The sequence below is a fragment of the Phoxinus phoxinus genome (assembly GCF_949152265.1).
Source record: "Phoxinus phoxinus genome assembly, chromosome: 9".
Lineage (NCBI taxonomy): Eukaryota > Metazoa > Chordata > Actinopteri > Cypriniformes > Leuciscidae > Phoxinus > Phoxinus phoxinus.
The window spans coordinates 17980934-17996392 of record NC_136884.1 but is presented as its reverse complement, the minus strand read 5'-3'; the positions used below and the strand labels follow the sequence as shown (position 1 = coordinate 17996392).

Sequence of the window (15459 nt, the reverse complement as noted above, 5' to 3'; positions counted from 1 at the left end):
GTTTTCCCTATTTAAATACAGTTAACTCGAGTAGTGTAACTCGACCTAGGACGGTGACACAAAACAAAACGTTGCGCTTTTCTAAGCGTGTAAAATGGATAAATATATTGTATGGCGGTATACCATAGCAAGTGCTTCGACTTGGCGCAGTAATATCTTCACTTGTTCACACGTTGGTTCTATTGACGGAAATGAGAGGGAGGAGGAGAGGGAGCGGGGGCCGGTGAGAGGATTTTTCACGAGTGAAGATATTACTGCGCCAAGTCAAAGCACTTGCTATGGTATTCCGCCATACAATATAGTTATCCATTTTACACGCTTAGAAAAGCGCAACGTTTGGTTTTGTGTCAACGTCCTAGGTCGAGTTACACTACTCGAGTTAACTGTATTTAAATAGGGAAAACGTGGAGGTGTTTGGTAGCTTCTCTGCTTGGCCCCTATTGATTGAACTGGGCTAAGCTAAGTGCTATTCGCCGCAAGACAGAGCGATTTGCACACACTGAGACGAGAGAGGTATGTATCAATTCGTCTTAGTTAAGGGAATAACATAGTTTAATATGAAAAAACGGTGGAGTATCCCTTTAAGAAAAACCCAAATTCAAAATTTGAATATTGTGAAAAAGTTTTCACAAGCTGTAAGCCATAATCATCAAAATTATAACAAATAAAGGCTTGAAATATCTCACTTTGCATGTAATGAGTCTATATAATATATTAGTTTCACCTTTTAAGTTGAATTACTTAAATAAAAATGATCCTGTATACAATTCTGGGACAGAACCACTCCACCTCTTCAATCCAGGCGCCTAACTTTCTCTAATAAATGCATAAAGTGTGCTTATAATTAACATTCTTCTCCATATATCACTGCTGCCATGATCAACATAACATTTATACACACATTTAATTTAAAAAAGAATACAAAAAATGTAATTGTGTAACTAAATCTTATTTATGCTATTATAATAACGCAGTTTTTTTCTAAATGTGGTGGCATCTAAAATAAGTCAAATTTGCATAGAAAAAAGTGTTTTTGTGCTGAACAGAATGAAAATGAAATTATTATTATTATCAATATTTCATTGCATTAAGCTTCTGGTTAAACTGGATTGCAGGTGCTAAGTGAATAAAAAAAAAATAATTAAAAAAAGTGCTTAAATAAAGATTATGCGCTTTTTAGTGAATTCACCCCTCAGTCTCATTTCCTCCCAAATATAAATCGATTCATCATACGCGCCTCCAAATGTACATATCTCTGTCAAACCTGGTTCATTTTAAAAGGAGAAAGAAACTACCAAACAAATCACCTTACAATTTTGTTCCTGCAACTTGATATTTTCACTTTTTTAATTTATTCTTAAAATAGTTCATAATAAAAAAGTATTTGATGTAAATGAATCTAAGACTTTCTGAACTGTCTCTGGAGGTGTCAAGACTTGGAGGTGAGCACTGTGCAAACAAACACAAGCACAAAAATCAATCTCAGAAAAGCCGAATACAAGAGCTTTTCTCCGACCCTTTACAATACAAAAGCTAAAAGTAGATTCCATGTTTATTCTCTGCAATTAATCGATTCCTTCCTTTGCGTTTTGTCCATTCTCTTCCTTTTACCTTATGTAGTCCTGTTTTTCGAACCTGTAAAAGGAAAATTGCTACTTGAGTTTGAATTTTATAAGACCATTGCGTTATGGAGCAGGGCATTACCCACATTCTACATCTGTCATTTCCACAACGTTATTCATGTTAAATAAGATTCTCTACAAAGGTACAACATATAAAACTGTTAAATATATAACTCGTAGGCCTTTTCAAAATACATATAATGACATCTCACTCCTGGCAATCGGAAATGACTGTTTTTTACGTTCTTTTTTTATATATTTTCTGACGATAAGCAATGGGGCACTCTTCCATTTAACCTTCTATGTCCAAAATGTTGCTACTGAAAAATGCTAATTAAATCTCTTGATGTGTTTATGTGTACAGTATATATCCTTGTTGTCCTTGGAATACAGTGCTTGGTTCAGTTCAAGGAAATCTGTAAAGTATTAAAGGTTCCTCCTCGGATTGTGATAAATGGGAATGTTCGACCCAGTCGTTTCAATGTTCCACGTCGGTGTTTCCATTTGTAGACCACTGCGTCATAGCAAAGTCCTTTCTATATCTATATCTATCTCTCTCTCTTTCTACATTTAGGTTTATATATATTTATTTTTTCTTTGCCAAAATTGTTCCCTTTGAGTCTTTCCCTCAGTCCGCGCTCACGCAGTCAATGTTTTTTTGTTTGTTGTCTATAATTTTTCCTCTTTGGTCTGTAAAAAAATTAGCGCCAAAAACGTACTCCAGCAGAAAGCCGTTTCACAGAGCAGTTCACAGTCTCGGATTGGGTCGGAACCGCTGGTGGAGTCCCGGTGTCTGATTCAGTCTCAGATGGGATAGGCGCCTCATTGTCCCGTGCTGCGCTCCTAAAGTCCTCAAGGCTCCTAATGTCTGTGAGGCGCTTTGTGAACGTACAGTGTGTTCTCCGTGGCACAAGGGGGTGCTGCCCATTTACAAAGCAGAGACTCAGACAGGTAGGCAGAGGCAGGTGTTAAGCCGATGAGACGTAGCAAGTATCTACAGCAGGTGGGCGAAGCTGCAAGAGGCCTCGTAGCACTCCAGGAACCCCTCCCACTGTTAGGACACCTAGACCAACCAGAAAGACACAGGGAGTCAAGATTAATAATGCAGACGTAGGGATGCTATGAAAAGTGGCACATTCAGACATATTCAATACTATGTAGGTATAGCAGGATTACTTTTGGGTGATTCTATAATTGGGTTCATTTGGGGTTGTGGCAAGCAGGACGAGGCCGACGGCCGTGAGAACGGAACGATTGGTGTTGGGGGGTAACTCATTACAAGTAATCGGATTACTTTTTCAAGTAACTAGTAAAGTAATGCATTACTTTTTTCAATTTACAACAGAATTTACATTGGTGTGTTCCGGCGCGAACGTTCCCTGGTGCTATTTTGCAGTTTCAGAAAACAATTCCGCCACAGACCAGGACGAACCCAGTCTAAAGTTGCGTTATTCAGATGCTATTTTAAGGGCGCATGCTTGGCCATAAAGTAGCGTGTGCACAACGTGCATGCACTTTGCTTCTCTCATCTACACAGACGCAGCAGTTCAAATTTTTGCAAACCATACATAATTACAAGGAAAAATATTACCGCACGAGGGAAATCATTGTGGTGTCCATGAAGATAGGCATAAATCTAGCTACACATTTACCCAAATTATTCAGGCTAATGACGGATCAAACCTGTTTGATCAATAGTGGCAAGACACATAGATATATAAGGACATCTGACAAAGTGTGTTGTCCGTCAAGAACCAGGAAACTAAATTCTGAAGACTGCAAAATCACCTTTACCATCATGTAAGTTGCGTGCGCCTGGCAAATCCGCCATTATAATAGCAATCCGCCATGGAAAAAGCGTAGCTAACCAACTAACCAACCCATTTTAGATTTGCGTCCGAGTTGGGCCGAGATCCGCCCACAAAGTTACTCGCGGTTCGCGTTTTATACTTGCGTTTCAGATCGTTAAAATAGGGCCCCAAATGTGAACGTGCATTTACTCGTCTCACTTGCACTAAAACATTCAGTATTCCTCAAAATGAATAAAAACAGTAAAATGTAATCCCAGAATTTTACGGAAAATCTTTCAAATGTATAACTATTGAATGACACAAATATACTTTATGGATTTAATCTCACTTTATTAACCAATGTCTTTGCTGCTGACCTTCAACGATCTAATTCAGTGGTTCTCAACTCCAGTCCTCGGGACCCACTGCTATAAGCAAAAATAAGCAAAAATGACTTTAGATTAGATTTAGAAACAAGAGTGTTGAACTTCCCTCTCCTGTATCCCATAGTTCTTAAATCCAGAATGGCAGCACATCTGAAAGGTTTATTTAAGCGGCGCCCTCTACTGTACAGGTATAAATATGCATTGCCTTCAGCCTGAGGCGTATTCATTTCACTTGTGGTGTGAAAGAGCCTTAACATTTGTTGAAAATAAAACTTTTGTTGTTATTAAAAAACAAACAAGCAACCCAAGCCCAAGTGAGGAAAAAGTAACGAAAAAGAAATGTAACGCATTACTTTTCATAAAAAGTAACTAAGTAAAGTAATTAGTTCCTTTTTTGGGGAGTAACGCAATATTGTAATGCATTACTTTTAAAATGAACTTTCCCCAACACTGGCGATGACAATGAAAGATGAGAGAGGACAAGGCCTGGTCTATTTACATTATGTTTCGTTTACGTGTGTGCAGCAGTCGCCGTGACGCTTTTACTTTCGTTTTGTTTATTTTACATGATTAAAGTGTGTGAAACGTTTGCCGGTTCCCGCCTCCTCCTTTCCTGATCCTTTAACCACAGGTGAAAAAGTCACAGATGAAAAAGTGAAAAAGTCATTTTTTCCCTGATTTTTTTCAAATGTTTATATGTTTTATTATTTGAATAAATTGTTACTCATTGTCATGATCACAAGATGTTACAGGCCATAACAATATTTTCTATAAAATAGTGTGTTATATAGATGACAATCATGATTTCGTGTTGTCCAAATTAGTCTAAATTAGTTCCATCATGTATTATTGTGTAATCAAGCTATTTGATTTGACAATTTTTCTATATAATATTTGATAATAGCCCTAAATAGTCACTTTCCTAATTCTACAAAATTTAATTGTTTAATAATACCTTATCTTATAAAAATGTGTATCCATAAATCAATTATTTTACTGTACCATACTTTGCCTTAAACTTGGTGGAATTATCTCCCACAATGATGTAAGATACAGGAAATGATGTCACTTACCCTCACTGATAAGATCTGAAGCACTGAAAGGTATGTGTGCTCTCTCAGAAAATATTTTGATCTAAAAAGTTCTTACACAAAGAGATATTTTGTAAAACGACAAAATTGTTACCGCAATATATATATATAAAAAAAGTGATTTTTTTATCACTGATCATACAGTGGGTTGTTTAAAAATCTTTTAACAATGATTTAATCAATGCCATGAGCTCTTAGTATTTATCTCTAGCAAAAATAATCTGAATCCAGATGGTTTAGGTAGTTTCCCTGACTGACCAAACTAGTATTTAGACAAACTAGTGGTTTACTGGTCACCTTACTGGTCACCTGGCTGGTCTCTGGTCCAGTCTGATCAGATAACAAGTGTCCAACAGAGACACTTAAACCAGCAGGTGTTTTTTTTCCAAAGAGGGAGGTAAAACTTAAACATTTTAGACTAGACAAGTGGCTATAGGCCTCTGGGTGCAAGTTCAATTCATTTTAATCAGTGACGAAAGTCAAAGATATTAAAATTCTGTTGTAATCAAGCTAACATTTGAAAACTGTTGCATTCCTCAGCACCTGCCATAGAAAATGCTCAGAAATCTCAGCGCCATCTGCTAAATGGTCTACTGCCAGGCTGGAAAAAGGCACCGCATCCTGCCAACATGGGCTGCTGCTTAATTTACAATAATGAACTCTTGACTCTTGCACGGGGAGCAGATATTCATGGGTTTAGCAGGTGCCTGATGAAACATTACAGAGTCTGAATACGGAATAACAGGGATAATCAGGATGAAAATGAACTCATGAAAGTGATAAAGTGACCCAAGAGTGTAGAGGCTAAAGACAAGAGCGTGCTATTGTTAATAAACTGCGTGAAATGAAGCCGCTAACTTCTGCTTTAGAATCCCATTGTGCTCTAGCAAAGTTTTAGCAATTGCCTTAGATGTGAATGACCATACGCAGGTGTTAACAAACCATGTGAATGACCATGCGCAGATGTTAAGAAAGATTAACTTGTGACTATGTTTTAAAGCCTGTGACAAGGCTTTAGAGGAGGGATGGGCAAACTCAGTCTTGTCCTGCAGAGTTTATCTCCAACCCTTATTAAACTCACCTGACTATAGCCTAGTAATCCTAAAGACATTGATTAGCTAGTTAGTTTGATTATGGTTGGATCTAAACTCTGTTGGACAGTGGCACACTGGACAGAATTTGCCCAACCTTAGTCTAGAGGATTGCTATAGAGCAGGAGTGCCCACTCTAAGAACTTTAGGCAAGATTTTGCTTGTCCATACAGTATGCTTTTGACTTAGGGTATGTTTACACGACAACAATGTACTTAAAACGGAAGTTTTTCCTTTTTTTTTTTTTTTTTGCGTACAGATGACAAAACGTTTCCCATTCACACGGGAATGTTTTCACATTTTCTGCGAAAATAGTTGAAAAGCTGTATTATTCATGCCAGGCCAGTAGTTGGCGATGTGACTTTGTTAAGAATAAGAATTTGTTAATGACATGCCTATGACTGAACACGTGATACTCATATGTGCGTGAGACGATAATTGTGTCGTTTTCAAAAACGTGCACAGTATAGTCCAATTGTCATACTATTCGATGCTGGCCAAAAGCTTATTTGTTGTTTTCAGCTACTTCAGCCTTTCTACTTGAAAATGTCACATTTAAACAAAAGGTGTTACTTGCCATTTCTTTGTAATAATTTGTGGAATTGTCTAACAATTTCTAAAATAGTTAAAGTAAATACACTAATCCTACACCATTTTCAGTGTATATATGTTATACTGTAAAAAATTATCGTGATTTTAACGGTAAAAGACTACAAAATGCTACAGTGAAAAACTGTTAATTGGTTAACAGAAAGTTTCCTTACTATACAGTAAATAACTGTGATATATCTAATGGTACATTTAATGTAATTTTACTGTAAAATACCGTTAAATTTACAGTTTTTGAAAGTGAAATAAACAACTCATTGTATAATTTACAGTGAAAAAAAACGTAAATTGACATTCCCACAATTCCCTGTGTGACACTTCACATTTGATGTATTTTTGTTGAAATAACTGTTTCTTCATTGTTTTCTTAGTTTTTTTCTAACCAGTTATGTACATTAGGGTTTTATGTTACATTTAATGTTGTTAAATTAATGTTTATTGCATCTTTAAAATTTCATGTGTGTTACCATGATGGCGTTTGATACATTGAAGCTCCACAGTCTCATTCACACAAACATTAATGTTAACTTTCTTGTGGAAGAGCCGTTTGTGATGAGTTTTGATTGATCATGTGACTCTCATCTCTGTTGTGATCGGTGGTTATCAGTGTATTACAATGGTACAAAACAGATATTAATACTTCAATAGGTCAGTTAATTAACATTATATCAGATAATGAAATACAGTTTATTACTGTAAATTTTAAGTTAAGTCTGTTAAACCTAAAATGTTGCTACTGTATTTTATGCGGTAAATTTCTGGCAACCACAGCTGTATTTTACCGTAAATTGAATATATTGTATATTTAATATACTGGACAGCTGCTATTAAAATTAATGGAAATGCAAACAGTAGATCATCCTCTATGCAGTGTAAATTGGTGGTGCTATAATTAAATAAAAACATGACATTGTTCAAAACTTTGTTGAAACTAAAAATTGTTGAAACTAAATCAAAGGTTGTATTTGTTGTATGAAATTGGCTCTAACTAAATCAAATGTTGTATTTGTTAACATTAGTTAACAAATGAAACCTTATTTTAAAGTGTTACCAATTATTTAAATATTCAATATTTTTTACCCAGCCCTATTTATTTACAGCATCTTCATGTGGTAAACAAGCTCTGAGCTGCATCTGGACCTTAAATGACATTTACCATCTCTGAATTTGCAAAACTCTTCATACCATCCAAGTTTTAGGGAGGTTAAAGTCAGAACACACAAAATGGCTAAATATTATCCCGACAGAAAGTTTAGATGATTGGAAAGTGATAAATATTTGCCGAACCCAGCAGTATCCATCATAAGTTAAAATGCCGGTGTAGTGTAAAGGGTTTGAGCTTTTGCTAAAAAGTCTGGCAGAATATACAGCTTTGCCCCTTGAGGGAAATTCATGCAAGCTATAACTGGATTTATCTTAATCGTGCTTTTCATGTTGCATTTTCCCAATAAACCGCTTGGGAATTGCAGTATCACAGCTCCATATGAAGAAATTAATCACATAAAATAACTGAGGGATTGCGTAATATGTAGTTTCATTAATAATTACATACGGACTGGTTCTCTATTGAGGAACTTACTGTACATGACAGTTTTTAACTTGCATGTCTCACAGTCTGTTTTCAGAAGCTGCTGCATATGTTGGCTAATATAACTGTACAATTGTTGGCCGTCTTTTCCTAACAGCATTCCCAAACAAGGTTGTGGAACCTAATGGAAACAATAGTAGCATTTTGGTGCCAAATAAATATTTTGTAATGTTCTTATGTTCTACCCACTGTACTGTAAAAAAAGATTAGTTGACTCAACTTAACTAAGTCAGAGTTAATTTGAGTCAACTTATAGTGTGACTCAAATAAACTCAGTCAAAGCAACAAGATGACTTGACTTAAAGTTGAGTCAACTAATCTTTTTTTACAGTGTGTGTGAACCTATAGGAAAGTAAATATCATCACACATATCTCATTGTTTATTTTTGAAAGCAATTATATCAAATGGAAATGGTCTTAATAGTAATATTTCACTTCATAAGTAAAAAATATATATTATTATATTACTGTATAATAACATATAGTGCCTTAAATAGTATTACCCTTATCGTTAAAAAACTTTTAATGCCATATTGTCTCTGCTTTTTTTGTTTCAGAAGAAATCTTAAAAATGTCAAATGGATATTTTGACTTTTTTTTTTTTTTTCAATAAAGAGGTTACCTTAATTCTGTATAAATATGATGTGGTGTGGTGAAGGCTTACGCCCGTTTCACACATACTCCGTTTGCAGTGCGTTTGCGGTGCGTATTTTTTTCCGTACCCATGTTAACAGGTTAGAGGTTTCACACTGCACACGGATGCGGTCCGGCAATCCGTTCCAGTTGCGGTGCGTATACAGCAGTGCAGCGATCGTTTACGCACAGAGTCTATTTTCTGCTGTGCTGCACCGCACTGCAGCGTATTGTTAACATTGAAATAAATATAGATTGACAAGAAACTGTAATAATTTGATCATATAGCTACTCATAATTACAGTTAATGTGTTCTACATTTACTAAATTACAGGATCAAGAAATTAAAAACGTTTTAAACGAGAATATAAATATATATTATTGCTGCATGTTGTTCTATTTAAACATGAATATGTAGGCCTACTGTGTTGCCCTTTTTATTTATTTTGTTTATCGTCACATTCAACCTTCATGTCATGCGAATTTATTAAATGTAAATGAACATCTGAATATGTAGTTGTAGCCTATATGAATTCATAAGTAAATCATATTAGCCTATATAGTTTTATTTTTGAATATAAAGAAGTTAAACAGGGTGTAATTATAAGTTTGTTATAGTTATGTAGGCTAGTTATAATTAATTTTGACTATGTAATTGTAAATCAAAATGTTTAACTTTTTGGTGCTACAGCCAGCCTTATTTATAGCAGAGGATACTCGTTTTAATGTAGTGGCATGTGCTAACAATAATTATTATATCAAATGTTAATTTCCAAAAAGGTCCTTTGTCTTCTGGGGGCTAGCCCTCTCCCGGTTCTTATTTTTTTAAGAACCGTCTTAAAATATGCATTTATAATCAGTATTTATACATTTGTATTCTAATTTAAAATATTTGTGTATTATATCTTAGCAACAGATATAGCGCGATAGCTTGTCTTCTGTCAACAACTCGAACTAAAACAAAGAATCACAATGATTAAAGTTAATTTCATACTGTTGTAATGTCTGTAACAATGTCAAAGTTTGGTTTTAAAATCAAAATTACTTAGCCTACCCATTTTTTATTTTGTGACACAGAAACTACGTATCAGTAGCGCTCTGCAAACGCAGCATATGTGAAAGCACTATAGCGTGTGCTGCTCCAGTACCGCACACGCACCGCAACACGCACCGCAAACGCACTGCATACGGAGTATGTGTGAAACGGGCGTTACAATAAGAGCTACTCAATAGTTGCATGTCTCTTAACAAATTGCTCGGGCTGATTCTTGGAAAAGACTCTTTTGGCAGCTGGAAATGGGAGGTTGGCAAAGTAACAAAGAAACCTTGTAATGGCTGCCTGGATTGTCTGGGTGAAATAACCAGCTTGGGCAGTGGCAGATACAGAAGAGTGGCACTAGCTCTACAGAAACCAACCGTTCAATTAAGTCATTTTTTAGGTGTTCATAAATACTGAAACATGTTGAAACATGCCCCAGCCATGAGCAAACGGTGGTCAATGTTTCTCTCTCTGGGAAGGATTCAAAATGGAGGCTCTTGTTCTCCAGTGCTGACTTGGCTCCTTCAGACAGAAGCTGGCAGTGGGCGCTAATGGTTTGCAGAGGCCAAATGCTTGCTTGGAGGAGCAGCTGTCATCTCCATGGTGATGTTCTCCAAACTCAGGCAGGGATGTGTCCTGTGGTGCCACGCTGGCGCATGGGGATCAATTACGCAGACCCCAACACCCACAGCAGCAATGCCTTGGCATGTGGCATCGTGACCTCCCCGTGTTTTTCAGAATGCTCAGTCTATTCACTTTCCTTTTTTTGCTTCAAACACACTTCAACGTAATGGTTAATGGAATAGTTCATCTAAAACTGAGATGATGTATGAAAAAAAGTAATTATGAACTCTTTCTCATTTTGTTCCTTACTTATATAATGTTTTTTTTTTTTCATGGAACACAAATGCAGAAATTATGATTATCTCCTAGAACTAGCGTTTATTGTGACCAAGCAACAACAGTTCATACCAAGTCTGTAAAGCCAACGCTATCTCACAAACGATTTGTCTAAACCCCAGTGATGGGTAGGTTTAGAAGCGGGGTCAGAGATAGGTCATTTGTATGAATTCATACGAATTGGGAAACTCGTAAAACATGTACGATTTATCAAAAATCTTACAAATATGAGTGAGGTCGTATGATTTTGTACAAATTAGCCACCTCTTAAAATACGTACGAATTGCCGTGAGATCGGGTTGGTAAAGCTCCAAAAGGAAAATAAAATAAATAGAGATGTTCCGATTCCGATACTAGTATCAGAAATGCCGCCGATACCAATACAAATTCTGGCATCGGTATCGGCGAGTACTTGTACTTGATCCGATACCATTTTCATAAACAATACCTAGTTATTGCACGCTAACTTTGCTAAACGCTGCAAGTCGGAGATCAAGTCTTCTTCGCTGCTCTAAACAGTGGTTGCCCGCGGCAACACAGGAAGTTGTGCTGTGACGCCACAAGCAACCACCGTTTAGAGCAGTGAAGAAGAAATTAAATTGCTCACGCTAGCAGTATGTCCGCTGTTTGGCAATATAACCGACAAAACTATCGAGTTTATTGTTCTGGATGACCAACCACTGTCAGTCGTCAAAAACGATGGATTTTGCCGCTTAATTGAACATTTGGAGCCCCGGTACAGTTTGCCTGGTCACAAATACATCTCTGAAACAGCGCTCGCTAAGCTATTCGAGACAGTGCGTGAACACATTTTGTGTAAACTAAAAGATGTGCAAACAATCAGCTTTACTACCAAAATCTGGAGCTGCGACGCGACCCCGCTGTCTTTACTGAGTTTGACAAGCACACTGGGTGTGGGCACAGTGACGCCGTCATCTTTAAGTTTTAAAGAGATAATAAAGAGACATACAGGGTTTTGAAGACATGAGGGTGAGACAGAATTTCATTTTTGGTTGAATTATACCTTTCACTCCCCGTTTACCAACAAATCTCACCAAACGGCAGCACTTCAAACCATGGGACGCCCCTACTTTCAAAGCCAGGCGTCACTGATGAGCAAGCGTTTTCTCTGTTTGCTTGTGAAAGATTGCTGATTACTGCAATCAGTATTCTCTCTCGTCTCACACTCCACCGATACTACAGATTCGAGGACCCTTTTCCGTGGTTAAATACTACACAATCAACCTAATAGCTAATAGAATAGTTGATTAAGAGCCCTCTCGTTCTGATGGTATAATCAGAGAATTAAGGAGTAGTGTGGTGTAACCTTACAAAAGAGGAAACATAATGAGTTCAATTAACAGAATCCAGAAGACCTTCCACATTTCAGAGGAAATGCTTAATGTTGAACCCTGGTATGCTGACAACCCTGGTATACGGTGACAGCTAACAGCTAATTTCATCTCACCAACCAGCTAGTCAGATGTTGTACAACTAGTCGACCATCCAGACCCATCTTACTCTTTTCACATATTTCCTCCCATTTCGAAGAGTTGCATATTGTCACAATTCATGTCTATGTTTCCCTGTCTTGTCCTATGTTTAGCAGTTCCCCATTATGTTGATTAGTTCCCAGGTGTTTCTTATTAACCACGCCCCCTTGTTATCTTGTTAATCTTGTTTGCCTGTGTATTTATAGCCCTTGTGTTTCACTTGTTACCTTGTCAGTTGTATGTGTAATGGTGGCCTCCGTCTCTGCGATTCTCCCTGGTTTTGGTACTTTGTTCTTTGAGTTCTCTGTTTTATGTGTTACTTTATTAAATAAACCCTGGATTTAGATCCTCATCTTCGCCTGCTGTCTTCAACTCGTTACACATATGTTGCTCGGATTAAAAAAAGACTGGAAATGACTTGAAAACGTTAAACGAACGTCATGCTAATGTCTTTTTTTTAGCCCTTCATCATTATATAAGACTTCTGTTCACTCATCACCCTCCTTTGACTAATTTCAATTGTTCCTCTAACAAAACAGTGTGAGATGTCATCAGATAAGGTAAAGCTTCATCAGTGCCTGTATAATGACATTGAGCCACCCGCCAGAGATGACCGGCAATGCACAAGAGACGTCTGCTGCTCGTTTAATCTGTTGTTGAAATGGAGGTGATGACAATCATATGAATCACTCAGGAGGGAAAGAAAAGAATGAGCAAATCACAAACATGATAGCGGTAATGACTGTTTATTCGAACAGGATTGGCCTACAGGGACTCTTGGGTTGATTAGTGATCATTCTCTTATTGAATAGCAGAAACTAATTTTAGCCGAGCATACTGGAAATTATTTGATGAGTCCCTTTGTCTCTTGACAATGGCTGGTCAATTAAAATGGTCAATCAAAAAACAAAAAAACAAAACTCAAAACATGACTGCCACACCACAGTTTAACCCTTAGGGGTCTATGGTGTTTTTTGGGGTCTTTGAGATGTTCTGACATGCCCTGACATTTGTGCTTATTTCAGTTGCTTATAAACATATTAATGGCAAAGGTGTCATTAAACTCTATTCAGCACAAAAAGGGCTACCATATATGTGAGCAACATATTTTTGAGAGAATAATGTTTATGCATGGTTATTGAATACCCAAAAGGTAACACTTTACTTGAAGGGGTGTGCATTAGACTGAAATGACACCGTCATAATCATGACAAGACACATGTCATGAATATGAAGGAGGTTTTATGTATGTTTATGACAGCTGTCATTAAGTGTCATTCGCTCAAGTGTGACATTTTTAATACAAATATGACATTGTTAGAGATGTCTTTATTATGACAACTTGACATAAACCAATACATCATAACCTGTCAGTGTCTTTGTCATGACAACTTGACATTACCAAGACAACACAACCTGTCATAAATATGTCATAATCATATTAATGATCGAACTTAAGAAACCACTTAGCTTTATGGGTTAACATTATATGAAAACATGTGATTGGTTTTGACATTGGCTGTCATGAGGCCATTATAACATTTTAATGACAAATTCAATTTGTACCACTGTAGTTGAGGTCAAGAAAAATATTCATGACAGCCAATGTCAAAACCAACCACATGACAGTTTAATGTAATGTTTACCCATAAAGCTAAGTGGTTTCTTAAGTTTGATAATGAATCTACTATGTCATGATTATCATATGACAATTTATGTTGTCTTGGTAATGTCAAGTTGTCATGATAAAGACACTGACAGGTTATGATGTATTGGTTTATGTCAAGTTGTCAAAACAAAGACATCTCAAACAATGTCATATTTGCATTAAAAATGTCATACTTGAAGCGAATAACACTTAATGACAGTTGTCATAAACATGCAAAATCCTCCTTCATATTCATGACATGTCACGCTTTCCTGTAGCTCAGTGGTAAGAGCATTGCGTTAACAACGCAAGGTTGTGGGTTCGATCCCAGGGGATTGCACATACCTATGTATAAATGTATAGGATAATGCAATGTAAGTCGCTTTGGATAAAAGCGTCTGCCAAATGCATAAATGTAAATGTAAATGTCATGATTATGAAGGTGTCATGTCAGTCTTATGCACACCCCTTCAAGTGTTACCAAACAGATAATTAAAGTTTCTGAAATAAGGCCACAAAGCACATGACACAAATATATGTCCACAAAGCCTTTTGACTAATGGATGTTGTTCTCTAGAGTTTTTGCTTTAAAGTGATGTGAAAATCATCCTGCCTACTCATTTACATAAAACAACACATTGATTACAATTTTTAGGCCAACGCGAAGAAACGTGCAGAGGCAGTCCTCGGGAAGGTGGTCTGATGGTCCAAATCCAAGAATTCCTCCAGGTGTTTCTCGAGGAAGCGTTCTCCCTGCTCAAGGCATAGTAGCTTTACAGCAGGGAAGTCCATGATAAAAAAAACTACATAAAACATGAACTGGAGACGGAACAAAGACGCAATGAATCGCTGCGTAAATTTTCACTTTTGGGTTGGGTCTTCTGTCACGGGTTGTGAGGTGACAGACAAAACGCAGGAAGAAAGACCGCCTTTAATAATCCACAAGGTAAATCCAATGACATTCCACACAACGCACACATAGACGAGACCTGACAAACAATACTTATTTTCTTGGTTATATAACAGAGCCCGTCTACGGAGAGCCTGGCCACTACAATTTTGGTTGTAGTTCCACCAGAGTTCCACTGGGGGCGATCGCCCATGAGTCTATGGAGCTAGACGGCTAAATTTGTCTCTTTCACCCGATTGCCGTTGAGAAATCTCAGATTTGATTGTAGGTTTTGCAAGTTCAACATGGGTTTTAGGTCGAAAGTTAAATGAACGAGAACTTATGTCCTTTCGATTTCCTACAGGTTGAGTTGTTGTTGCCCATAACACGCTAGCATTCTGCTAATGAACGCAAAAAACTCTTCTAGCACGTGTGTTTACCTGTGTCAGCTGTGTTGTGTATTTACCTGTGTCAGCTGTGTTGTCGATGCCTTGAGAGAAAAGAAAGTGCAGAGCGTGAAAGCACCAAAGTGACTGAAGGATTGCCGTAAAGCAGTATCTCTGGTCGTACGATGTGTATTAAAGGCATTTTAAAGCAAATAAGTGACTCTAAAAAATCTAACACCCAGCAATGTGTAATTTCTTTGCATCTCCATTCGAATACAACATTCAAATTACTAG

General features: G+C 37.1%; 1 protein-coding gene across 3 annotated transcripts in view; it reads right to left on the bottom strand.

Annotated features, from left to right (window-relative positions):
* Positions 1-1321: 1321 nt before the first annotated feature.
* Positions 1322-15459, bottom strand: part of tafa5a (TAFA chemokine like family member 5a) — a 147538-nt gene continuing 133400 nt past the window's right edge. The window contains exons 4-5 of one of the 3 annotated variants that reach the window (XM_079622154.1): positions 3790-3840; positions 2575-2685 (exon numbers count right to left, since the gene is read on the bottom strand). In XM_079622154.1, the coding sequence (XP_079478280.1) occupies positions 3805-3840 (36 nt within the window). In that variant the 3' untranslated portion in view covers positions 2575-2685; positions 3790-3804. Of the gene's footprint in view, positions 2686-3789; positions 3841-15459 lie in introns of all 3 variants that reach the window. The other 2 variants (XM_079622156.1, XM_079622155.1) reach the window with 2 other exon arrangements.